The sequence below is a fragment of the Rhineura floridana genome, chromosome 2 (genome assembly GCF_030035675.1).
Source record: "Rhineura floridana isolate rRhiFlo1 chromosome 2, rRhiFlo1.hap2, whole genome shotgun sequence".
Taxonomy (NCBI): Eukaryota; Metazoa; Chordata; class Lepidosauria; order Squamata; family Rhineuridae; genus Rhineura; species Rhineura floridana.
The window spans coordinates 173,299,338-173,326,637 of record NC_084481.1 but is presented as its reverse complement, the minus strand read 5'-3'; the positions used below and the strand labels follow the sequence as shown (position 1 = coordinate 173,326,637).

The following is a 27,300-nucleotide window of genomic DNA, read 5'->3' as shown; positions in this document are numbered from 1 at the left end:
TTACATGTGCAAGTCTTTTTAAATGTTATTGTATTGTGCAAATGTTGTGTAAGCCACTTTGAGAGCCTCTTTGAGAGTAGGATATAAGTATTCTAAATGAATGGTGTTGTTAGCCTTGTAGTTCATATGTTTCTTTTAGTTTGAGAGTCTGTATGTTTAGCCCTTGTTTTCCTATAATAACCTTTGGATCTCTCAATAATAATAATAATAATAATAATAATAATAATAATAAATAAATGTCCCATGTTGCGTTACAGGTTAAATAAAGGAGCAGGTTAAATTTATTTGTTTAACAAAATTTATATACCACTAGATTATAAATTATACAGCCACAAGAGTGGCTGTATATACTATAGCCAGCATGGATTTTTCGCATTCTGCAATGTTAAATTGAAAATACCCCCATGCCATTCTGGTGCTTCCCATAAGCACATTTCAAAACAAAAGTTTACAAAACTGATAGTCCTGAACTCAGTAATGCTTGCTTAACAATCCTCTAGGTTTTCATGGCGATACACACAATAGAGAATTGAGAGTTCAAAGTGTAAAACAAAAGAAAAAAATTCTAGACTCCTGTTGGACTTTTTACTGTCAGTAGTCTCATAATTTGTTGAAATTAATTAAAAATCAGCCATGTTCACAGAGTACCTGTAATCCTATTATTGACCTTGCCCCATACTCTGACCTTCATCTTCTGCAGTTTAAAAGTTTTAAAAAATGCATGGCTGATTTTTAATTAATTTACGAAATTTAACATTGAAGTCTATTGCAATGTTGGGGCTCCTCTAGAGCAATGCCATCAGGAGTCTAGACCAAGAGGCTAGACTCCTAGCAGGGGCACCCAAGGCAGAATGGTCAAAGCTGAGACACCAGACTAAGATGCATCCAGACTCAGAGGAAGGCAATGGTAAACCACCTCTGAATACCTCTTACCATGAAAACCCTATGAACAGAGTATCCAAAATGCAACATGAGATAGTGCTGGAAGATGAGACCCCCAGGTCAGATGGTACTCATTGAGCTACTGGGGAAGAACAATGAACAAGCACAAGTAGCGCTGTGACTAATGACCCAACCGGGTCAAAGCTGAATGGAAGCCCAGTGGCTGATGTGCACAGATGTGAAAAGAGAGTCTGGAGTTGTAGGACTTACACAATAGGAACATGGAATGTGAGGAGCATGAATCAGGGAAAGTTAGAAATTGTCAAGCAAGAAATGGAACAGATCAACATTACAATACTTAATTACAGATTCAGTCTCAGTAGCTTGTAGCAACTCTGTTGGTATGCTATCTGTTCCTGGTGATTTGTTTCTTCCAAGTATTTTAAGAGCAGCTTTCAACTCACATTCTAAAATTTCTAGTTCTACATCATATGGTTCCTCCATGAATGAATTTGTCATCCTTGCATCTCTTTTATATAGTTCTTCAGTGTATTGCTTCCATCTAAAAAAAGAACACAAACTCTGGCAAAAGAAATGCAAGAAGACAATAAGGGATGCTAAAAAAGAATTTGAGGAGCACATTGCTAAGAACATAAAAACCAACAACAAAAAATTCTATAAATACATTCAAAGCAGGAGACCATCTAGGGAGACGATTGGACCCTTGGATGATAAGGGAGTCAAAGGTGTACTAAAGAACGATAAGGAGATTGCAGAGAAGCTAAATGAATTCTTTGCATCTGTCTTCACAGTGGAAGATATAGGGCAGATCCCTGAACCTGAACTAACATTTGCAGGAAGGGATTCTGAGGAACTGAGACAAATAGTGGTAACGAGTGAGGAAGTTCTAAGCTTAATGGACAATATAAAAACTGACAAATCACCGGGCCCGGATGGCATCCACCCGAGAGTTCTCAAAGAACTCAAAGGTGAAATTGCTGATCTGCTAACTAAAATATGTAACTTGTCCCTTGGGTCCTCCTCCGTGCCTGAGGACTGGAAAGTGGCAAATGTAACGCCAATCTTCAAAAAGGGATCCAGAGGGGATCCCGGAAATTACAGGCCAGTTAGCTTAACTTCTGTCCCTGGAAAACTGGTAGAAAGTATTATTAAAGCTAGATTAACTAAGCACATAGAAGAACAAGCCTTGCTGAAGCAGAGCCAGCATGGCTTCTGCAAGGGAAAGTCCTGTCTCACTAACCTATTAGAATTCTTTGAGAGTGTCAACAAGCATATAGATAGAGGTGATCCAGTGGACATAGTGTACTTAGACTTTCAAAAAGCGTTTGACAAGGTACCTCACCAAAGGCTTCTGAGGAAGCTTAGCAGTCATGGAATAAGAGGAGACGTCCTCTTGTGGATAAGGAATTGGTTAAGAAGCAGAAAGCAGAGAGTAGGAATAAACGGACAGTTCTCCCAATGGAGGGCTGTAGAAAGTGGAGTCCCTCAAGGATCGGTATTGGGACCTGTACTTTTCAACTTGTTCATTAATGACCTAGAATTAGGAGTGAGCAGTGAAGTGGCCAAGTTTGCTGATGACACTAAATTGTTCAGGGTTGTTAAAACAAAAAGGGATTGCGAAGAGCTCCAAAAAGACCTCTCCAAACTGAGTGAATGGGCAGAAAAATGGCAAATGCAATTCAATATAAACAAGTGTAAAATTATGCATATTGGAGCAAAAAAACTTAATTTCACATATACGCTCATGGGGTCTGAACTGGCGGTGACCGACCAGGAGAGAGACCTCGGGGTTGTAGTGGACAGCACGATGAAAATGTCGACCCAGTGTGCGGCAGCTGTGAAAAAGGCAAATTCCATGCTAGCAATAATTAGGAAAGGTATTGAAAATAAAACAGCCGATATCATAATGCCGTTGTATAAATCTATGGTGCGGTAGCATTTGGAATACTGTGTACAGTTCTGGTCGCCTCATCTCAAAAAGGATATTATAGAGTTGGAAAAGGTTCAGAAGAGGGCAACCAGAATGATCAAGGGGATGGAGCGACTCCCTTACGAGGAAAGGTTGCAGCATTTGGGGCTTTTTAGTTTAGAGAAAAGGCGGGTCAGAGGAGACATGATAGACATGTATAAAATTATGCATGGCATTGAGAAAGTGGATAGAGAAAAGTTCTTCTCCCTCTCTCATAATACTAGAACTCGTGGACATTCAAAGAAGCTGAATGTTGGAAGATTCACGACAGACAAAAGGAAGTACTTCTTTACTCAGCGCATAGTTAAACTATGGAATTTGCTCCCACAAGATGCAGTAATGGCCACCAGCTTGGATGGCTTTAAAAGAAGATTAGACAAATTCATGGAGGACAGGGCTATCAATGGCTACTAGCTGTGATGGCTGTGCTCTGCCACCGTAGTCAGAGGCAGCATGCTTCTGAAAACCAGTTGCTGGAAGCCTCAGGAGGGGAGAGTGTTCTTGCACTCGGGTCCTGCTTGCGGGCTTCCCCCAGGCACCTGGTTGGCCACTGTGAGAACAGGATGCTGGACTAGATGGGCCACTGGCCTGATCCAGCAGGCTCTTCTTATGTTCCTATGTTCTTTTTATTTTATCTCGGTCAGTCAGTGTGTTCCTGTTGATTATTCAACATCCCTACTCTTGGTTTAAATTCCCCTTTAATTTCTCTAATCTTTTGGAACAGGGCTCTTGTTTGTTTTCCTCTTCTATTTCTATACAATAAATATTGAAATAGTTCTCTTTGTCCCTACATACTAGTCGCTGTGTTGTTGTGTTTAGGGTTCTAACCGTTTAGGGTTCTATCTTCTTTTGCTTTTGCTTTCCTTCTCTCTTTAACCATTTTAAGAGTTTCTTCAGTCATCCATTGCGGTCTTTCTCTTTTTTAACTAGAGGTATTTTTTTTTGCATTCTTCCCTGATAAGGAATAAGAAATAAGGAATAAGAAAAGCCCTGCTGAATCAGACCAAAGTCCTGTCTAGTCCAGCACTCTGCTCTCACAGTGACCAGCTAGATGCCTATGGGAAGTCTCTTTGTGAAACCTTTCTGAGGGACACCGCAACAATAACTTCGAGTTTGGGAAGAACGAAAGATTCCAGACCCTATATCTTTTCCTATTATGACTTTTCATGCCTTCCCAAAATTTCAGTGCTCACTACTGCTTTTGCCAAACTATGGACTTGTTAGAGATGAGTAATATGGAAACTTCCTTCTTTACTTTTCCTGTCCTGAAACATGATCAGAAAGTAAAATCTTTCTACGTATATGACATTTCTTCTCGGGAATAGTGATTCACCATATAGAATGTTTCTATTGTACTGTCCTGCCCAGAGTGAGAATCATGAAATGGAGGCGAGACTGGAATTAATTCCTGATTTATTAGAGTAACATCGAAGGCAAGGTGTCTCATAGATTTTGCTAACTAGCTCACTGTAATCCCTAACTAAACTGCTCAGGCCTACTCTGCAGCATGTAAGGGGAGTTGACTCAGCACCCTCATCAGGGGGGCGCTGGCTTAAGTAGGAAAGGTTTTCACCCGTAATCTCTGACTCCTGTGCGGGACCTCCCTCTGGCCAAGCCTCTTTTCTCAGCGGCGCATACGAGGTGACAGAGGGCACACACACGTCTGCTCATCTGACAGTTTAGACTCCTTAGGTGCTGGCTCCATTGAAGGGGGAGGAGACGTTTCTGGCAGGGAAGCATTTGAAGGGCCAGACAAGGAATCCTGGGGCAGTGGAGTTGGCGCGCGTGCAAGGACTTGCTCCAATGGCTCTCCTGGGGTGCTTGGCAAGGGAGGGGTCTCCATTTGAGCGAGTGAATTTCCCGTGGGAATCAGAGAGTGGTTGGTTGTGTCTCCTCCCCCCAGATCTTCAGGAGCATCCTCCACATCTGACATCACTCCCATCTGCAGAGCTGAGGGTGCGCCCTCGAACAGCTCCCCCCCCCAGAGTCACTCTGTGCCAGGAAGGGGCCCTGGGTCTCCCCCACCTCCTGATCCAGACCCCCCTGGGTCACCTGGGGCTTGACATGTACATAATAAGTATGTGGTTCCTAATCATTCTCCTGTTTTCCTTTAAGGTAATCTGTTTTACAGAACACTTGCACTGAATGTCTTGCATTCCAATCATTTCTGTAATTGCCTTGCAGCTTCATCAAAATATATGCAGATTGCTAAATGAATTTCTTTTCCAATTACAGTCATTTACGGCCTTCTATGCTACAGCAGCTGTTGCGACGGCTAGTATTTGATGTTCCTTTACTTAATGAATATTGTAAAATGTCACTTAAGGTAAATACTTCCATTTCTATTAATGACATTAAACATTTCACTAGGCTTTCTTTCCTCTAATTTAAAAAATGATTTGGAGGTTGCATGCTATCCTACTTCAGTGCTTAAGTGCGCATCTTCAAAACTAAAGTCTGCCTCATTAGTCAAAGAAGCACAATTGCTTTAAAATGTAAAATTTGTGATCACATTATAAATAAAGGAACTCTCACAGTTTTCTGTTAAAATGAGAGAGCTATTGGGGATAAAATAATTTTGAATTTTAAACCTAATTCCTAAGTAGCTAGTAATGTGAAATGCTAGTAGTAGATGGTATGGTAGGGCTTCTCTGGTCACCTGACCTCTCTTGGGCTGAGTCGCTGCTGCATACTGGGTCAGGGAGGGTGAGGTGGATATAGAGGGTGTGGTGGTAAGATCGGCATGGTGCAAAGATGCTGGTGTGTTTGTGCTGAGCTGACTTTGCCCCCTTTCTGTCCCAGTATGCAGCAGCAACTCAGCCCAAGGAAGGTCAGGTGAGCAGCACAATCCCACCATGCCATCTGCTACTGGTGAAACTGCCACAAACTAGATCACTCCTAGTTTGTGGCCTATTCACAATGAAAACAGGCTGAAGAAATTAAGTAGCTAAAGTTGCTTTTTAGCAGACTAAAGATAGTTGTAAAACAACATAATTTAGGTTTGGCTACATCAACATGTGACTTCCCATTGGTCCAGTCACACACATTCAGCCTAACCTATCTCACAGGGTTGCTGTGAGGATAAAATGGGAGGAAGGACAATGGGTATCTTTATGGAGTCTTTGGAGAAGGGTGGAATGAAAATATAATAATCACTACCAGGGAATGATTTCTCAGCTGTTAATTATTCTGCCTCGTCTGTTTGGTAAAGGTGGATATACCAGTTGTGTATTATATGATCAGGAAAACTACTAAAGGAAACACTGGGTAGTTTCAATAGGGAAGGGGAAAATAAGGTAAAGAACATGATCTTGTCAAATTTTATTTTGTTATATTATGATTTCCATGGAATAGTTAAGTACCCTGTACTAAGACTTAGATTGTCTGTTATAATATTCTTCCTTTAATGCATTATTTTTTCTGCCATTCATAGCTTCTAACAAATCACTATGAGCAATGTTGGAAATATTATTGCTTGCCTTCAGGATGGGGAAATTATGGAATTGCAGCTGAAGAAGAGTTACATTTATCTGAAAAACTTTTCTGGGGAATATTTGATTCCCTCTCTCATAAGGTAAAGGTAGTAGTACAGAATAAGGTTCGCAAGAAACACTACAATGCATACCTAGCTTGGTGTACACAGCACAAATTGGTTGTATGATTTTTTCCCCACTTAATCCTATAACGACTGAGAATAAACACATCTGGTGAAAGCAAAATGTTCTGCTTAATCACCAAGGGCTCTATACAGACTAACAGACCTATTGATTTAATAGGAAAATAGATGTTAGAATTAAGACTTTTTTCTACATTGTCAAATGAACTGATAAACTTTATTAAGTCTCACCAGATTCTGACAACAGAGGCCTTGTTTGGGTGATGATACCTGCTCCTCCCCCCCCCAACCTTTTGCATGGCAGAAAGCATGAATATGCCTGCCCTCCCTGTCCATTCAGTGTAATACCTCTGGCCATCTCCTGTATGGTCAAACACAGATTCTTCCCTCTCCCAAACGTATCAGGACAGATAAAGGAAAATTGTTTTTCATACAGTGCATAGTTAAACTATGAAATTCCATCCCACAAGAGGCAGTGATGGCAACCAACCTGATGGCTTTAAGGGGATTCGAAAAATTCATGGAGGATAAGTCTATCAATGGCTACTAGCCACAATGGCTATGCTCTACCTTCATGGTTGGAGGCAATATGCTTCTGAATGCCAGTTGCTGGAAACATCAGGAGGGGAGAGTGCTCTTGTGCTTACGTCCTGCTTGTGGGCTTCCCATAGGCATCTAATTGGCCACTGTGAGAACAGGAAGCTGGACTAGATAGGCCATTGGCCTGATCCAGCAGGTTCTTCTTAAGTTTTTAAAGGTTGGATTGGGGTTCAGAAGTGAAGTGAGTCCAGTTCTGAGAAGCTTGTATGGATTTGGAATATCCTCACTAGGCTGTCTTCAATTTTATCTTTAATCCAGATAATCATTACTTTAGTAGATAGGGCACTCTTTTGTTGATTACATGAAATCTTGAAATGGATTCCTGAAATATGGGGGGGGGTTGTTATTCATTAGTTAATCATACTTTTCCTGCTCAAGTGAATTCCTAGTGAGACTCTGACAACCTCTGTGAAAATGTCATAAAAGGCCAATAAATGCAGATAAAAAGATACAACTAAAATGGATTCACAAGGGCAATATGTCCTGAACTTACAAATGCTATTGAATGCTCTCTCTCTCTCTCTCTCTCTCGCACGCACGCACGCACGCACGCACTCATGCACGCACACACACACACACACACACACCTTACTAAAATGTGTTGGTGAGACACTTTTTGACAATGCTGAGAATATTTGTGAAAAGCACATATTTCAGCTCACCCTTAATTTTGAAGCTTCTACCTATATACCAACAGTAGGAATAGAGCCTTTACACAATTGATTTAAACAAAGTACAAATGTAGCTTGATTTTTTCCTAGGTGCATGATTTTTCAAAAAAAGCCTTCTTCATTTATTCTCATCTACTAATGCTGCGTCTCTATGGCTATGTTGCCTTAACTAATACTTTGCATGTTTTTCTATTGGACTTTCCAACCAGTTCCTATCTCTCCTGCAGAAGTATGATCCAGAGCTCTTCCGAATGGCTTTACCTTGTTTAAGTGCAATAGCTGGGGCTTTGCCACCAGATTACTTAGATACCCGAATTACCTCAGTTTTAGAAAAACAGACTTCAGTGGATGCTGAAGGGAACTTTGATCCTAAACCTATCAACACAGTGAAGTAAGTCATGGCAACCTTGCTCTTAATAATTAATCTGGAATTCTTATTCCAACCTGCTAGGGGCCTTGCTATCTCCTCAGGAGTAGAGAACCTGTGGCCCAAGGGTCACAGCACTCAGCTTATTTCATGCAGACCTTGGCCTAAGTTCATGCAGGTGAGGGGAGCTTAGAGAGAGAAAAATATGGTGGGAGGAGGAAAATAAAACGGAAGAACCTGAAATGGATCGAGTGATGGAAAGAGAAATGGGGAAAGACCTTTGCAAGCAAGCAATTCAGACCTCTGGCAAGAGTGGTTTGTCCTCAGCAGCCCACTGGATGGGGTCAAAGGGTGAGGAGAGAGAGAGAGAGAGAGAATGGGGTAGAAGAAAGAAAAGGTTTAGCAGAGAGAGGGATGGTGGTTATGCCAACATTTGGCTGTGGTCCTGCCCTTGCCCTCAAAGTTCTCCTTGAGAAAATGTAGCCCTCAATAGAAAAAAGAGGTTCCTCACCCCTGCTGTAATAGAATATAACATTATATAAGTTCCAAGTATTATGAAAAGCCTAATTCTCAAAGTAAACCTCATTCTGTTCTTTTGCTACGTCATGTTGCAGTAACTTGGTGAGCAATGGAGGAACTGACACCTTGCTTCTTTAAGGTCATTGAGAGAGTGCTGTGGTCTGGAATGAAGCATTCACTGGAGCATAAAGTTGTAAACCCCTTGCTTCTCCTCCAGCCCCTTATTACAACTCAGCCAGGGGTGTCATTGCAATTATGTGGTTGGCTAGTGCATGTAAACAAAACTGTAATGAGAAAGCATACATTGTTGTGAATATGTTGTCAATTTATCTATATATTTAATCATAGGATATTAATATTAACTTCAATTTCCTATTTCAATGTTCATATGCTTAATTGGAGCAAATTATGTATAAAATTATATTGCTTTTTTGTGTTTTCAGTTTTATACTTCCTGAAAAGTTGGAATATATTGTCAACAAGTATGCTGAACATACACATGACAAATGGGCCTGTGACAAGGTATGGATAATTATAAATCTGACAATTGTCACAAAAAAAGGACAAAGAAAGTTAAATGTTAGAAATCTCTCCAGTTCACCTCCTTGACAAATTGGCCTTTCAGACACCTAGACTTTTATTTCAAAGTAGCACAGTCTAGTAATCTCTCTCTCTCTCTCTCTCGACAAAATATCCAGGGATGCTCTGTCAGTTTCTGAACATAGTAAAGGCTTGTGGCTCTTGCAACTTCCTCCTAAATTTTCTCATCCTGAAGTAGTCCATGTTGTTATCAATACATTATCTTTGAGTGGTGGTGGGGAAATTGTAACATTTTACTTAATCCAAGAGCCTTTCAAACATACATTCAAATAGAGTGAATGTGAATACTCTACACAGAAATGCTTTCTCTTCGAGCATTTTTAATGTGTGTAGATGATGAGAGAAACTTAAAGCCACACTGCTGCTCCCACACACGCAGGTTCATGCTACCCGAATAAATGTCTGTGCTCTGACTGTATTTTTAATTATGTTGTTTGCTATGGTTTTAATATGATTATATGCTGCTTTGGGAGCCCTTTTGATCAAAAAAGGGCCTATGCATTTTAACATAAATAAAATGAAGCAGAGGTTTATGTTATTTTCCATAGGAGGTGGGCCATCACTGCGGGAAATAGTTCCACCTATCGTGCGAAGGCAAGAATGTTTTTGAAGTCAAGACTAGGGGCGTCAGGCCCCTCCCACTCTCCAGTTCATTCTTGCCTCGTACGAACAAGATTGGATCTATAGCGTAGCAAGTAGCTTTTAGCTAAGTTTCGTGTATTTGTCTGTTCATTTGTCTTCAAGTCCTTCCTTTCCCTGTTTGTGTTTAACTTTCCTTTTAAGTTTGAGGGTCCCCACAGAGACCGCGGCTGCGGTTCTCTACGTTTCTCTACGTTTCTTGGCCAATTTTGAGCTTTTTATTTTTTGAGCTTTTATTAAGCTTATTTCCCTTACTTGTTTGAGGCTTGTTTGAGGGTCCCCTCAGAGACCGCGGCTGCGGTTCTCTTCGTTTTTTGTCCGCTTTTGAGCTTTCCCCCTGGCTCTGTTGCATCCATCGGGAGCTCGCGGCTCTATTTTTTCCTGTGCTGGGCTGTCTCAAGCAGCGCTCTGAGGAGCTCTTGGAGAGACCGCGGCTGCGGTTCTCTCCCAGGCGGGAGCTTGCGGCTGCGGCTTCCTGCCCTCTTTTTCTCCCTCTCTCTCCGTGACTTTAATTTTCGCCACGGAGAGCTCTTTACTCAGCGGCGACAGCGGCTTCCCTCCTGCTCCCTTTCCCGACACAGGCTTCTCCCGGCAGTCTCCTTTTGGGGTTTTTTAGAGCCGCAAGTGCGACTATCGACCCCGCGCCTCCCCCTGCGAGACTGTGCTGGGCAGCCCTTCCCCCAGTTCGTTACCAGTCGGCCGCCATTGCTTCTTCCCCCTCTGCCATTTTCGGATCATTTTTTCCCGCTCTTTTTTCCGGGTGCCATTTTTGTTGAATTCAAATTTCCTGCCTTTTTTGTTAACCCTTTATTAACCAACGGATACCTTCCCTGCAAGTTATCTGTATGTGTGTTGTATGTGTGTTGTAGACAGAATTACAGGGCTTCCTTACACACAAATTTACAGTGGCTGACTTGTACTAAATTTGAATTATATTCAGTACCATCAAGGCTGGAGCTTTAATATCAGTGGCTGACTTGTAATAAATTTGAATGATATTCAGTATTATCAAGGCTGGAGCTTTAATATCAGTGGCTGACTTGTACTAAATTTGAATGATATTCAGTATCAGCAAGGCTGGAGCTTTAATATCAGTGGCTGACTTGTACTAAATCTGAATTATATTCAGTACATCCTGCCCCCTCTGTGGCCGTGTACCACGCCTGAAATCCAGCCTACAGCACTAATCTGAACTATATTTTGTACATCCTGCCCCCTCTGTGGCCGTGTACCAAGCCTAAAATACAGTCTATATTATACTAACGCTGATACCACAGTGCATCCTGCCCCCTCTGTGGCCGTGCACTTAGCCATCTGCCAGTGTATTCTACCCCCTCTGTGGTCGTACACTGTGCCAGTTTGGGTCTTTACATCCTGCCCCCTCTGTGGCCGTGTACTGCACCCAAGTTAATATAAGATGGCAGAACACCCAGACATGTCGCAATCAGCCAATATGATACCAGATCAGCCAGACATGTCACAAACAGCCAAGCCACAATATTCTAAGGCGACTAAGTCTAAGCATGTTAAAGCACTGGCTAAGACAAAACATCTTTCCAGCCATAGCAAACCAAAGCGTCCACGCTATGACTCTGTGCCAACCACTGCCACCACCACAGCAACTCAGGCACACATAAGCGATATATTTCATTCCCCTGCTGCTTCCTCTGACGAGGAGGATTTTGCTGGCTTTCCCACTCAGCTTTCACATAACCAGCCTCCCTCCGTTTTACCGCCCCAAACATCTGCTCCAATACCTACTCAGGCACAAACATCTGCCACAACCGGGCTGCAGCTGTCCCCTGATTTCCTCTCCCAACTTCAAGCCATGCTGGCATTTTTCACCCAAATGCAGTCACTACCACAAGTTCCTGCCATACCTCAACTCAACATGGACCAACGTGCGTATCATGAAGCTCATCCTTCCTGCTCACCAAATCCCTTTGATGTAGTCAGAGGCAGATGTATTGACGAAGCCTCGTATGCGGAGGAGTCAACCTTCACTGACCACGTTGAAGGAGATGACTGGAGCGACTATTCAGATCATGAGGAGGATACATCGTATCGTTTGTTTAATGCCTCAGACTATCAGCCCCTGGCACGCAGGGTAGTTAATACCCTTGGTCTCCAGACTGCGCCTTCAACTTCTTCCACCCCAGCCATCAAAGGGCCCAAGGTTCTCAAATCCCCTGCACCTATTCAACACTACATCCTGGTGCCGGACCCAATTGCCAAATTGGCCTCTGAAGAATGGGCTCACCCATTTCAATCTCGCCGCTTCAAGAACCTGGCTGACAGGCTTTACGCCCTAGCTCCGGACTTTGCCACCAAGTTAGACGTCCCTGGCATAGACGAACCAATCGCTCGCCTCGTTTCACGATCTCTTTTGCCCAGGGAAGGGGAATCCCAACTAAAGGACACTACTGAGCGTCGAATAGACTTTGCCCTCCGCAAAAATCACGAGGCCACTGCCCTCTCCATGCGTGCCTCCGCTTCAGCCTCCATTTTCTCCAGAGCAGCTATGATGTGTCTGGATGATCTTCTAGAGGACACTAACCCTGATCCTGTCGCCCTCAGAAGGTCACTGATAAAGTTGCATAAGACAGCAGCTTTTGTGGCTGATGCCACCTTGGATGCTACTCAATTGGGGGCACGAGCCATGACAGCTCAGATAGTCGCGCAACGGACCCTCTGGCTTCGCCACTGGCAGGCTGATTCAGCGGCCAGAATGAATCTGTCCAGGGCTCCTTACTCCGGATCTTTACTCTTCGGTGAGGAAGCTCTAAAGGCAGTGCTGGTTGATCCAAGACGCCCACAAACCGGTTCTGGCCACTGTCAAGAACATCGACCACAGGCCTTTCAGGCGATTCCCTTCCTTCCGTACTAACCAGCCCTTTCGTGGAACGCGGCCAGGAGGACGAGGCTGCGACTTCAGATCCTATGACCCCACTTTATTCAGGGGCTCCTGGAACCGACGCTTCCAGGGCAGAGGTCAGTATCAAGGGCGCTGGGGCAACTCATCGCCCTCATATAGGGGAGGTCCTCACCAACGCAAGCAGTATTAACACACTGCCCATAGGTGGCAGATTACTTCATTTTGGAGACCGTTGGCTGCGCCTCACTACTTTCTCCTGGATCAGGGAGCTTTTCAGTCATGGCTGTGCCATAGAGTTTTGGGCAATCCCATCAGACAGATTCCATCCGTCCCCTTGCCCAAGGGCACGAGCCAGGCACAGAATCATCCAGACAGCTATACAACACCTCTTGGACATAGCGGCAATAGAGCCAGTCCCCAAAACTAAGAGGTCGGAAGGGGTGTACTCCCTCGTATTTGCTGTGCCAAAACGAGATTTATCATGGAGGGCGGTATTGGACCTCAAGTTTGTCAACCGTTTTGTAACATATCGCAGGTTCAAAATGGAATCACTCCACTCCATTACGGAGAGTCTGCATGAAGGAGACTTCCTGGCTTCTATCGACCTTAAGGAACCGTATCTCCATGTGCCCATTTGCATAGCCCACAGAAAGTTTCTTCGGTTTGCTTTTGGCCACCAGCACTTTCAATCTAGAGCGATGCCATTCGGCCTCTCCTCTGCTCCAAGAGTGTTTACCAAAGTGCTACTCATCCTAGTGGCTTATCTCCGGACCCAAGGGGTTCATCTCTACCCATATCTGGATGATCTGCTAATACGGGCCAAGTCTGAGGAGCTGGCTCATCATCATTTAACGATCACCCTCAATGTTTTGCAGGCCTACGGCTGGCTTGTCAACTTCGACAAAAGCCATCTCCAACCAACCCAACGCCTACTACATCTAGGGGCAATGTTGGACACCCTGCAGGCAATGGCCTTCTTGGCTCCAGATCGCATCACTGCCATCACAAGCATCGCAAGGTCCCTGATGCAACAAACATCCGCAGACGTCATGCTTCTCGCCAGAGCGCTCGGGATGTTCATCTCTACAATCCACATTGTGCCATGGGCTCGAGCCCACACTTGGCACCTTCAATGGACTCTGTTGCCATTTCAACAGGACATTGCCAGCTCCAACCATCGCAAAGTTCGTTTGAGCCCCGCACTGCGCCTCTCCTTCCGCTGGTGGACCAAGGTTCGACACCTCTCCAAGGGCACGTCGTTCAGAGAACCCCGCAGAACCGTTGTAACCACAGATGCCAGCCTCATCGGTTGGGGAGCCCACTGCAACTCCCAGTACGTTCAGGGGGTTTGGTCCACCGCAGAGCAAACTCAAAGCATCAACTGGCTGGAGCTAAAGGCTGTCCACTTAGCTCTACGTCATTTTCAGTCTCTGTTCCCTTTGGACCATGTGCTCATTCGAACAAACAACACGTGTGTAAAATCACATTTGAACAGACAGGGGGGCACCAGGTCTCGTCCTCTGCAGGACTTAGCCTCCCTCATCTTTGTCTGGGCAGAACAACATCTACAATACCTGAAAGCAGAACATCTCAGAGGGATTTGGAATGTGACAGCAGACTGGCTCAGCAGACAACAGGTCTTTCCGGGAGAATGGAAACTTCATCCAGCCATTTTCCATCGTCTCCAGTGTCGGTTCGGCGCCCTCTCAGTCGACCTGTTTGCTTCCAGTCGCAATTGCCAGCTTCCCAGGTACTTTGCCCGATACCTGGACCCTACAGCGGAAGCAGTGGATGCTCTGACAATACCGTGGCCAGACGGTCTCTTGTACGCCTTTCCTCCCATACCATTGTTAGCCAAAACCTTGAGGAAGGCGCGAACCGAGAGGGCACAGCTGGTTCTGATAGCACCATTTTGGCCACGGCGACCGTGGTTCTCAGATCTTCTGGCAATGTCAATGATGGATCCTTGGACACTTCCAGTCAGGCCAGACCTCCTATCCCAGGGTCCAGTACTGCACCAGGACCCTACTTGGCTCAATCTAACAGCGTGGCGTTTGAACGGGGACATTTGAGGTCAGCTGGACTGTCTGACGCTGTGATTGATATTATTTTGGCCTCGAGAAGACCATCTACCACTCGTATTTATCAACATACCTGGGTGGCTTTCTCCAAGTGGTGTCAGTCCCACCACCATGATCCATCCCAGGCCACTGTGCATCAGGTGTTGCAATTTCTCCATAGCGGCTTTATGATGGGACTTCGACCCAACACTCTATGTCGACATGCGTCCACTCTGTCGTCCATTCTCTCAGTGTCCTCTCCTGGAGATCATATTTCCTCACATCCATTCATCAAACTTTTTTGAGGGGAGTCGCCCTACGCTCTCCGGCTGTTGTCCATCGGTTCCCCTCATGGAGTTTGCCGAAAGTTCTGCAGGCTTTGCAACGCCCTCTGTTTGAACCCATCAGGACTGTGCTCCTACGTATGCTGTCCTTCAAGGTCTTGTTTCTGATCGCAATCACATCTGCCAGACGCGTTTCGGAGTTGGGCGCATTGTCTTCTGCTCGACACCTCTGCGTCTTCCATAAGGACTCTGTTGTGCTGAAGACTGATCCTTCCTTCCGTCCCAAGGTTGATTCAGTTTTTCATTGCAACCAGGACATTGTTTTGCCTTCCTTTTGCCCGAATCCTACCCATCCTCTCGAGAAGGCTTGGCATTCGTTGGATGTCCGGAGGGCTCTCAAGACCTACCTGTCTAGGACCCAAGAGATTCGACGAACGGAGTCTCTGTTTGTATCCTTTCATCCAAGGTCTATGGGGCATAAAGTATCCAATTCTACCTTATCCCGTTGGTTAAGGGCATGCATTACTTTAGCATATGAGTCCCTGAAGCTGTCAGTTTCAGCTAGTATAACGGCTCATTCTACCAGGTCAGCTGCCACTTCGGCTGCTTTTACCACTAATGCTCCTGTTGCCGATATTTGTAGGGCTGCAGTCTGGTCTACCCCACACTCGTTTATAAGGCATTATAAAATTGATCGTTATGCCTCTGCTGACGCATCTTTCGGCAGACGAGTGTTGCAACAGGTTCTTAATGAGGATTAACACGTGGGTGGTCCCTCCCTGTATGGGCTGCTTTGGTACATCCCGCAGTGATGGCCCACCTCCTATGGAATATGTACCATTGGTCTCACCTGAAAGGTGATTTTCATAGGAGTGGGCCATCACGACCCTCCCAGTTGGAGGATGACTAGAGATTTTATAAATGGGTTACATGTTATTGTTACGCTATTATATTTAAATGTAAGAGTGAAGTCAAGACTTTTAGTTCTGTTATGTTGTTATGTTAGAGTCATGTTGTTATGCATGTGACTATTATGTTATTTTCCTGGCGGTCCTGTTGGCCTTGTTCTTGTATTTTTAGATATCTCTTTTTAGACTCGCTACGAATGAACTGGAGAGTGGGAGGGGCCTGACGCCCCTAGTCTTGACTTCAAAAACATTCTTGCCTTCGCACGATAGGTGGAACTATTACCCGCAGTGATGGCCCACTCCTATGAAAATCACCTTTCAGGTGAGACCAATGGTACATTTTACATGCTGTAAACCGCCCAGAGAGCTTCGGCTATGGGGTGGTGTATAAATGTGACAGACAGACAGACAGACAGACAGACAGACAGACAGACAGACAGACAGACAGACAGACAGACAGACAGACAGACAGACAGACAGACAGACAGACAGACAGATAGATAGCTTATAGTGGTTCATGTTGCTGTTCTAAATACCACTAGCTGTCATCAAAGTCATATTCAAGTGAATGCAGCATTAACTTTATAAAACTGCCTGTATAACATGCTACAAAGTGATTTGAAGATAATCACTAACCGACAGAAAAGTCATGGTATAGGCTAGTTACGTCCAGGATTTTCATTGACCAATCAGGAGTGGGTAGGATCAGGAGTTATACTTCATAGTGCTTGCTTAAGGAGATGAAGCTTACTGGACATAAAGCAAGCAACTCTTGCTAGGATTGTTCACATATATAGTGATGCTATTTAATTCGTTTTATATAAGAATCTTTTCTTTTAGCTTTTTTGTACATGTGGACATATACAGGTAATTCTATGAGAACTAGAAGTACATGACTACATGTCTACCCAATGACACAGAACTCTACAGTTCTTTTGATCTCAGCAGCTCTGGAAAGCATGGAATTGCAGAAGTCCTATGTGCATGTGTATTTCCAGGTCAGATGAAAATATCTCCCCAATCTCTTAGGGGTACAATTTAATGAGACCGATGATAATTTTGTGAAGGAAATTTTCTGACACTTTCATATTTGTGTTAGCCCTGTTTCTTCATTCTGTGTATGATTGTCAGGATGCAGGATTGGGACCCTGGCACTTCAGAGGACGAGGAGGAGATCATTTTCCACAGGTAGCCTGCCATCAGATTGGGTAGTACTGCCATCTAGCGTCTGAAGGCAAGAATGCACTAGAGTTAAAACCTGGGGCTCGAGCCCCTCCCACTCCAGTCTTCATTCTTGCCTCCGTCCGAGGCAGATCGGAATTTAGACAGAGCGTAGCTAAGTCTTTATTTTCAACTCTTCTCCTTATCGCTTTATCTCTTTATTTCCTCGGGGTTTCCCCTGAGGCTCCACCAGCAGCAGCTGCTGCTTTCCTGTTTAGCGGGGGCTCCGTGGCCGCGGTCCCCCCCTCCCTTTTTTCCGTTTGTTATTCAGCCTTCTGAGGCTCCACCAGCAGCGGCTGCTGCTTTCCCGTTTAGCGGGGGCTCCGCAGCTGCGGTCCCCCCTCCCTTTTTTCCATTTGTTATTCAACCTTCTGAGCCTCCAACAGCAGCGGCTGCTGCTCTCTCTTTTTTGCGGGGGCTCCGCGGCTGCGGTCCCCTCCTTCATTTTTTCCGTTTGTAATTCAGTCTTCTGAGGTTCCAACAGCAGCGGTTGCTGTTTTATCGTCTAGCGGGGGCTCCGCGGCTGCGGTCTCCCCCCTCCTTATTTCCATCTGTAATTCAGCCTCTACATAGGGAAGCTTGCGGCGGTAGCTCCCTCGTAGACACCCCGCCCGTTTCCTCCCTCAGGGATTACTGAAGCCTCTTGTGGCGCTCCCGTTTTCCCGCCAACCCCGATATCGCGGCCGCCATTGTTAATTATTTATTCAATTCTTTTACAGAGGCCCCTCAGCCCGGTTGTTCATTCAGCCCGGCTTGGGCTTAATTAGGCTTACTGATATCGCCTCTCTCGCCTGTTTTTTGGCACCCTCCAGTGGCATATCCTTCCAGCTGGCTCCCGGCCGTTTTCAAACCCTTCTAGGGCCTTAGTGAGAGGCTCCGATATCGCGGCCACCATTTTGTTTAGTTTTTTGCCGCTTTTTTCTTTTCTAATACTTTTCTCACTTGTGGGACTTGTGTAGTCTCCTGTTAACAAACATATACTCACCTAATATATTCACCTAATCAGTATTTCCCTCAGACACATCAAGTAGCCCTGTTGTGGGACTTGTGTAGTCTCCTGTTAACAAACTTATATTCACCTAATCAGTATTTCCTTCAGATACTTCAAGTAGCCCTGTTATACCACACCTTCCCCATTGTGTGTGTGTATATTTGTAGGTGCATCTCCAGTAGCCCTGTTATACCACACCTTCCCCATTGTGTGTGTGTATATTTGTAGGTGCACCTCCAGTAGCCCCGTTATAACACACCTTCCCCATTGTGTGTGTGTATATTTGTAGGTGCACATCCAATTGACTTATGCTCCACCTTCGGCGGCGCATTATTAGTCTGTGCACATTGGCGGTACCGCGCCTTCCCCATTGAGTGCGTGTATCTAGCCCTGGCCACACTGCGATTGTTAAATAAGGCTTATCTTTTCTGGCAGTGTAACTAGCGGTCTCGCACCTTCCCCATTGTGTGCGTGTACTTAGCTCATGGCCAAGTTGGCAGTGTAACTAGCGGTCTCGCACCTTCCCCATTGTGTGTGTGGACTTTGCTCGTGGCCAAAGTGGCAGCGTAACTAGCGGTCTCGCACCTTCCCCATTGTGTGCGTGTACTTAGCTTGGCGCCAACCTTACCCGAGTCGTTATTTTCCTCGTGCTGGGCATACTTACTCCTGTCATACTGTCTCTAGTCTGTCCTATACTATTTCTACCTTAGCTCTGTTACCGCTCCTTCCCCATTGTGGGCGTTCATTCAGAGATTGACATGGCGGATTTGAACCCTGAGGTGACAATATCCCCTGAAGCAGGCCATCTATCACCACACCAGCCAGCTAAACATAAACACGCCAAGGCAAAAGCAAAGACTAAACACCTGTCTGGTCGCCGGGCGCCCAAGAAGGCACGCTATGTATCACCCTCGCTTCTGGAGAAACCTCGCCATGCAGCCGTTCCTGCACTTTTCCAGTCTCCTTCTGAGTCATCAGAGGAAGAGTTTGAAGGATTCCCCAGTCAAGCTCCTCAAACTCCACCTGGACAGCCTCAAATTCCTCCTCAGGAACAGGCGCTACCGTCTTCCACTCTCCCAGGGATACAGTTGACCCCTGTCTTCCTGCAACAACTACGAGAGCTGCTGGGGTGCCTATCGTGACAGCCCAGCTCTGTGAGACACCCTGGTGACAATACTGATGCTCCGCTACCCTCTCCTAACCCATATGAGGTGGTCAGGGCTAGACTGGACGTAGAGCAATCTCAGACTGATGACTACATGAACGTTTTTCAGACTGACCTGGATGAATGGAGTGGGGAATCTGACCAGGAGGAGGAGATCTCCTATCGCCTATTTGACCCGGCGGATTTCTCTCATCTGTCACGTAGAGTCATGGACACTCTTGGCATTCAACCAGAACTTGTACAACCGGTTGTCCCTCCTGTCAAGGGTGCCAGAGTTCTCAAGTCCCCCAGATCAGTGCAGCACTTCATTCCCGTACCAGACCCCATTAAAAAACTGACCAGAGAAGAATGGGCCCGTCCCCTTCGTCCACGTCGTTCCTCATCCTTAGCCAACAAGCTCTATACCCTTGACCCGGAATTCATGTCCTTTCTGAACATCCCGGGGGTGGACCAACCTATTTCCAATCTTGTATCCCGGTCTCTCCTCCCAAAGGAAGGCGAATCACTGTTCAAGGACCCCTATGAGAGGAGGCTTGACTTTGTCTTCCGTAAGATCCATGAGGCTTCCGCTCACTCCATCCGGGCCTCTTCTACCGCCTCTATCTTCTCATGGGCTTCCATGATGTGGTTAGAGGATCTCCTTGACGACCCCAACCCGGATCCCACCAAACTAAGGAAATGTATCCTCAAGATACACAAGGCTGCTGCCTTTGTGGCCGACGCCACGTTAGACGCTTCCCATCACGGTGCACGCGCCCTTGCGGCCAAAATTGTAGCTCGTCGTACTCTATGGCTCCAACATTGGGATGCCAATTCGACTGCCAGAACCAACTTATCCTTAGCTCCATACTCGGGATCTATGCTCTTCGGCGAGGACGCACTCAAAGCAGTCCTTGTCGACCCCAAGGACAATCGTAAACCTGCACTAGCTATGGCCAAAAGAGACGACCGCAGACCCGTGCGACGGTTTACTTCTTACCGTTCCTTCCAACCCTTTCGGAGAGGACGACCTGGTGGACGAGGACGGGATACCAGGCCTACAAATTTTCGTCCCTCCAAGGCACCCTGGCCCAGACAACGCTCACAATACAGGGGCCAATACCAGAGCAGGCAGGCATATGGCAGAGGAACCCGTCAGCGCAGGCAGTTCTGACTCCATCCCCATTGGAGGCAGACTCTCCTTCTTCTCCAGCAGCTGGCTAAACTTGACAAACATCTCCTGGGTCAGACTTCTCTTCACCCAGGGCTACAATATAGAATTTTGGCGGACACCACCGGACAAATTTTGCATCTCCCCCGTCTCCAGGGCACGCAAAAAGGTCATGCAGGACGCCCTACGACATCTCCTAGAGATAGCCGCTATAGAGCCTGTTCCTCCATCCGAACGGCTACAAGACGTGTACTCCGTCCTCTTTACGGTTCCCAAGTGAGACTCCTCATGGAGGGCGGTCTTAGACCTCAAGGGCCTCAACCGCTTCGTCAAATACCGCCACTTCAAGATGGAATCTCTGGCATCTATTGTAGAGGCTCTACAACAAGGGGACTTTATCGCATCCATCGACCTGAAGGACGCTTACTTACACATCCCAATTTGCCTGGGTCACAGACGGTTCCTGAGATTTGCACTAGGCCACCTCCATTTTCAATACCGGGCCCTTCCATTCGGCCTCTCCTCGGCCCCCCGAGTCTTCACCAAAGTGATGGCCACCATGCTGGCATATCTCCGCCTCCAGGGGGTCCATATTTATGCTTATCTCGACGACCTCCTCCTCCGAGCAGGCTCCCGGGACTTGGCCAACAGGCAGATCCAGTTCACCCTAGAGGCACTACATTCTCACGGCTGGCTGATCAATGCCGAAAAAAGTCATCTACAACCAACTCAGCGCCTCCAGCACTTAGGAGCAATACTGGACACATCCCTAGCCATGTTCTTTCTGTCCCCAGACCATATTGCTTCCATCACAGCCATGGCAACCTTACTTCTACATCGCCCCACAGCAGATGTCATGTTTCTGGCCCAGTTTCTCGGGGCAATGATCTCCTCCATCCACATCGTTCCGTGGGCCCGACATCATTCCAGACCTTTACAATGGGCTCTCCTACCTTTTCAAGCGGACATTTCCAGGTCCAACCATCGCGTAATTCCGCTGGGCCAATCTCTGAAGCAATCATTCTGCTGGTGGGTATCCACAACTTCCCTCACCAAGGGGACACCATTTCGGGACCCAACCAGAGTCCTAATCACCACGGATGCCAGTCTGTCCGGCTGGGGAGCCCATTGCAACTCCACCTTTGTCCAAGGCGTGTGGTCAATCCAGGACCTAAGTCACAACATCAACTGGCTGGAGCTCAGAGCTGCTCATCTGGCTCTCAGACACTTCCAGCCACTATTCGCCCTACAACATGTCCTCATTCGGACGGACAATGTTTGCGTGAAATCTCACATCAACAGACGGGGGCACAAGGTCCAGGACTCTGCAGGAGGAAACGACACGAATCTTCGACTGGGCCGAGTTCCACCTCCTGTCATTACGAGCAGAACACCTCAGCGGAACTCTAAACGTTACGGCCGATTGGCTCAGCAGGCAAAAGGTCCATCCGGGAGAATGGAAGCTTCATCCGGCTGTGTTCTCCCTTCTCCAGCGGCGGTTCGGCCCCCTCTCGCTGGAACTCTTCGCCTCCAGCCACAACTGCCAACTGCCTCGTTACTTCTCAAGGTACCTAGAGCCAACGGCAGAAGCAGTGGATGCTCTGACGACACCATGGCCAGACGGGCTCCTGTATGCCTTCCCGCCTATATCCCTCATAGGCAGGACATTGACAAAACTCCGACTCGAACGGACACGGATTTTACTCATAGCACCTTATTGGCCTCGCAGACCCTGGTTCTCGGACCTCCTCTCGATGTCAATGGCGGATCCTTGGACCCTCCCAATCAGGCCGGATCTTCTCTCCCAAGGTCCAGTTTGGCATCCGGACCCGAACTGGCTGAGCCTGACAGCCTGACTTTTGAGCGGACACAGTTGAATACTGCTGGTCTTTCTCAAGGGGTCATAAACACTATTTTAGCGTCAAGGCGACCGTCAACTACTCGAATCTATCAGAGTACCTGGCGTGCCTTTTCCACCTGGTGCACATCTAAAGGTTTTTCAGCACCCCAAGCCACTGTACAGCACGTTCTATAGTTCCTATACAGAGGTATGACATTGGGACTCAGACCGAACACCCTGCGTAGACAGGCCTCCACCATCTCATCAATTCTGTCTGTTTCTTCATCGGCCGCACCCCTTGGCGCTCATCCGCTCATCAAACGCTTCTTAAGAGGAGCTACCCAACTCTCTCCAGCTGTACGTCACCATTTTTCATCCTGGAACCTCTCCAATGTTTTGCAGGCATTACAGCGACCTCCATTTGAGCCTCTTGCCTCAGTGCCTCTAAGACTGTTGTCTTTTAAAGTCCTTTTCCTCGTGGCTATCACTTCCGCGAGGCGGATTTCGGAGTTACAGGCCTTGTCATCGGCCCGTCATCTCTGCGTATTCCATAAGGACTCTGTAGTCCTGAGGCTGGATCCATCGTTCTGTCCTAAGGTCAACTCAATCTTCCACAGTAGCCAGGACATTGTACTTCCATCCTTTTGTCCAAAGCCGGTCCATCCCCTCGAAAAGGCCTGGCATTCGCTGGATGTTAGGAGAGCGCTCAAAGTTTACCTCTCTCGCACCCAGGACATTCGACAGACAGACGCATTATTTGTATCCTTCCATCCGAGATCTTTGGGAAAAAAGGTGTCCAAATCCACTTTGTCCTGTTGGCTTCGAGCCTGTATTTCTCTTGCATATCAGTCACTTAATTTGCCAGTGCCGTCTAATATCATGGCTCATTCGACCAGGTCTGCTGCCATTACGGCGGCTTTCCTAACTAATGCTCCTCTTACAGACATATGCAGGGCGGCGGTATGGGCTACCCCTAACTCCTTTGTGAAGCATTATAAGATCGATCGCTATGCTTCAGCTGACGCCTCTTTCGGGAGACGTGTCCTGCAACACGTTATTTCCGATTTGTAACTCTCTAGGAATCCCTCCCTATTAGGGGGCTACGTTGGTACATCCCAATCTGATGGCAGGCTACCTGTGGAAAATGGTCCCTTGGACCCACCTGAAGGGTGGTTTTCACAGGTACGCCTGCCATCACGTCCCTCCCTTGTGGGGGATTTCTGGGGAAATTTGTTCAGTATTTTGTATATAGTTCAACCTATATGTTTCGTGCTCTGTCTGATTTTCTTTAGTTAAAACCTATTCTCATGTTGCAAGTTCTGTGATATTTGCTATGTATATTTTCTTTGCTGCTGGGGCTTTTGCCCTTTGGTTACTTTCAGATTTACCACTTCGGACTCGTCATCATGAAGACTGGAGTGGGAGGGGCTCGAGCCCCAGGTTTTAACTCTAGTGCATTCTTGCCTTCGGACGCTAGATGGCAGTACTACCCAATCTGATGGCAGGTGTACCTGTGAAAATCACCCTTCAGGTGGGTCCAAGGGACCATTTTCCCAGAGTTGTGTGAAGAGGGGGAGGGAGAACTCTCAGAGATAGTGTTGCCCAGCAGCAAAGGCCTTGAAACTCCAGCAGACACAGATACAGACTCTGCTCAGGAATTTCCCATGCTCACCCCCCTCCCCGAGCCAGAGCAGTTAGAACAAGAAGGAGGGGGAATTCAACTCCCTCATCAGCCAGAGAAAAGCCCGCCTGATGGGCATGACGTTCACCCCCCTCTTTCCCCAATACCAGAGGTAGAATCTTCAGAAGAGGAGGGGGCAGAGCTTCCCCCTTCACCACGAACCCGGAGAAAACAAAAACGAGCAAAGGGGAGAGAGAGGAGGGGCGGGGAAGAGAGCACCCTAAGGCGGAGTGAGAGAATTTGCGCCAGAAAGCCCCCTTTATAAGGATAAGGGGGGCAGGGATTCCTTGTTCTGTCAACTCTCTTGCATGTCGCTGGACACGTGTTATTGTGTTTCTTCATGAGAAGGCGCAGCCTCTGTTTGGATATTACTCTAATAAAGACTGAACTGCTTTCACAACCTGGTCTGGTTTCTGAGTCCAGTCCGGGACACGACAATGATGGAGGTGGGACTATCTCCAAAAACAAACTGCCTATGGGATTCATGTATGCTTGTGGTATAGTATATACCCAAAGCACAGAGCTGATAACCTCATTTTGTAAGGACCCATTTAGTTCTTAACATCTGGAAATCAGGTAGTGTCTCATCTGTTTCTGAACACAGAGTTTTGTTTCTTGCCTCTTATAATTGTATTGGCTAATTCATTTAGTCCTTTTTTTCTTTAAAAAGGCAATTTGTTAGTGGTCATCAAAGGCAATTATTCCCATAGTCTAATTTTTTGTTGTGTGTCTGTTTTCAGAGTAATAGTGGATGGAAGTATGCATCTTCACTCGACGAAAATATGAAGCTGCATCCTTTAATAAGGCCTTTTAAAACATTGACTGAAAAGGTAATAAAGGTCAAACTGTGTTATTAAATGAAACAACAGGTTTTGCGTGCATGTTTCATTAATGCATAAATATTGTTGATGCGGTAATGTGAAATTAAAATGTGACAAGATTTAAATCCAAATCTTGTTTAGATTTCCAAAATGTATATAATGAGAGAGGCTTTCTATGAGACTCCAGTTTAAACTTTTTCAAGATGAAACATACAAAATTTGTATAAACTTTTTTAAGGAAAAGGAAATCTATCGATGGCCTGCCAGAGAATCTGTTAAAACCATGCTAGCAATGGGATGGAGCCTAGAAAGGATCAAAGAAGGAGAATTGATTGTACAACAACGAGAAAATGAAAAGCTCCGTAGCATATCACAGTCCAGCCAAGTAAGGCAGAACTTTTTTAAAAAAACAGAAGAATATGAGCGTATTTATTCTCTACAGTACTGATGCTACTGCTGCCTTGGGGCTAAGTCCCATGGTCATATTTTTTAACAAAATGTTTGTAGGAATATTGACATGGTTAGCCAGTCTTGTGAATTGCCTGAAATGTCTTGAGATCATAGCTTGTCACACTCTGGAAAACCTTCATTTGAACTGAAGGAGATGGTGACCATGTTGGAGCATTCACAATAGCAGTTCCTTGTGACAAAATGTGCCAGCCTCCTATGCTGCTTTCAACCCTGTTCTGGAGGATCCCCAAACACTCTCGAACTGATTTTCAGGGGATGTTGGGGACTGCAGGAGAAGAGGAAATAGGCAAAGTTAACCTGATCCCTCTTCCTTCATTGCAGATTCTTCCACTGGATCAAAAGCCTTTCCATGAGTACAAGGGTACCAAATGGATTTCACCCTTAAAATGCAATTTAAGTTTTAATGATACCAATTAAGGGTGCAAATATTTTGCACCCTTAAAATATCTACATTCAATATAGAGTGATAAGTAAAAAATCTAAATATGGAAAAACATCAACCAATAATTCTTCTTTTTAACAATAGGGAAATGGATACAGCCCAGCACCACTTGATCTTTCAAATGTTATGCTCTCCAAAGAACTCCAGGTTTGTATTAAATATTCAAGCAAATATGGTATCAAAAAACTATTCATGTTTAAGTAAGATCAGCTGGGGCCAACAAGAGGGTGTTTCTCATATTCAGAAGTACCATGGGAAGCCCTATGGTACTGCTCCTTCTGGTGCTGCCAGCCCTGAGTCACATCGAAGAAACCCTTGTGGTGCTTCCTCCCCACACCAGTATTACTCCAGTATCTGAAAGGACAACTGCTGTGAGAATGAATCACAGTATGGGTTCTTTCTGCATATATCCTGGCTTTCCATACTGTGGTTTCTATTATATAACTTGTGACATTTATTCACTCTCAATTTAAAAACATATTTTTCTTCTTTATTTGTGTTTGCATACCTGCTGCATTTTATGCTGAAGTTTTAGCTGGTTGTTTTCAAAGTTATTTGAAATATTACTCATTTTGAAAACATGTTAACAATTGGTTTCTCCTTGTTATTTGTAAGATAACCATATTCTATTGTGCTTGCACTGTGATGTTGAAGCCTCTGACACTGATTGGTTGACTGGGATGGTGGTAAGAAATAGGGAAGTGCTTGAATTTCACAAAATTCAAATTTGATACTAGATTTCCTATTACATTTGCTTTTTTTATCCTGGCGGTTTTGGGTTTTTTGTAAGGTTTTAAAATTTGCCTCAAAATATTGAAATGAATATCGATATTTTCCTCTAAATATCAATATTAATATTGACATTTCCCTCAAAACATTGATATTAATATTGATATTTTGAGGAAAATATTTTTAAATATGATAAGATAACATTTTAAAAAATATCGATATTAATATTGATATTTTTGTGGGGAAAAACCCAAATCAGTATTTATCGCAAATAGCAGACATTGATCCCCTATGAAATGGTACTGGAAGGAAGTTCAACGGAGCAAAAATCAAACCAGCACCAAAATGCGGATCCCGTTCCTAGTAAGGAATGCCAGTTGCAGTAGTTGTTGAAAAACTTAAAAACATAAGAAGAGCCTTTTAGATCAGGCCAGTGGCCCATCTAGTCCAGTATCCTGTTCTAATAGTGGCTAGCCAGATGCCTATGGGAAGCCCACAAGCAGGTCCTGAGCACATTTTCCCCTCTTGCAGTTTCCAGCAACTGTATTCATAAGTATGTTGCCTCCAGAAATGGAGGTAGAACTTAGCCATCAGTATTAGTAGCCATATATAGCCTTTTCTTTCATGAATTTGACTAAACCTCTTTTAAAGCCATCCAAGTTGGTGGTCATTATTGCCATTGTTTATCTATACATTGTGTGAAGTGGTACTTTCTTTTATCTGTGCTTATCTTCCAGCATTCCATTTCATTGAATGTCCCCGAGATCTAGCATTATGA

General features: G+C 45.5%; 1 protein-coding gene across 1 annotated transcript in view; it reads left to right on the top strand.

Moving 5' to 3' along the window:
- Window positions 1-27,300, top strand: part of RYR3 (ryanodine receptor 3) — a 481,871-nt gene that overhangs the window by 229,451 nt on the left and 225,120 nt on the right. The window contains exons 50-56 of the mRNA XM_061612803.1: window positions 5,108-5,198; window positions 6,306-6,446; window positions 7,987-8,150; window positions 9,089-9,167; window positions 24,800-24,889; window positions 25,119-25,265; window positions 25,878-25,940. Coding sequence (XP_061468787.1) covers window positions 5,108-5,198; window positions 6,306-6,446; window positions 7,987-8,150; window positions 9,089-9,167; window positions 24,800-24,889; window positions 25,119-25,265; window positions 25,878-25,940 — 775 coding nt within the window. The remainder of the gene's footprint in view (window positions 1-5,107; window positions 5,199-6,305; window positions 6,447-7,986; window positions 8,151-9,088; window positions 9,168-24,799; window positions 24,890-25,118; window positions 25,266-25,877; window positions 25,941-27,300) is intronic.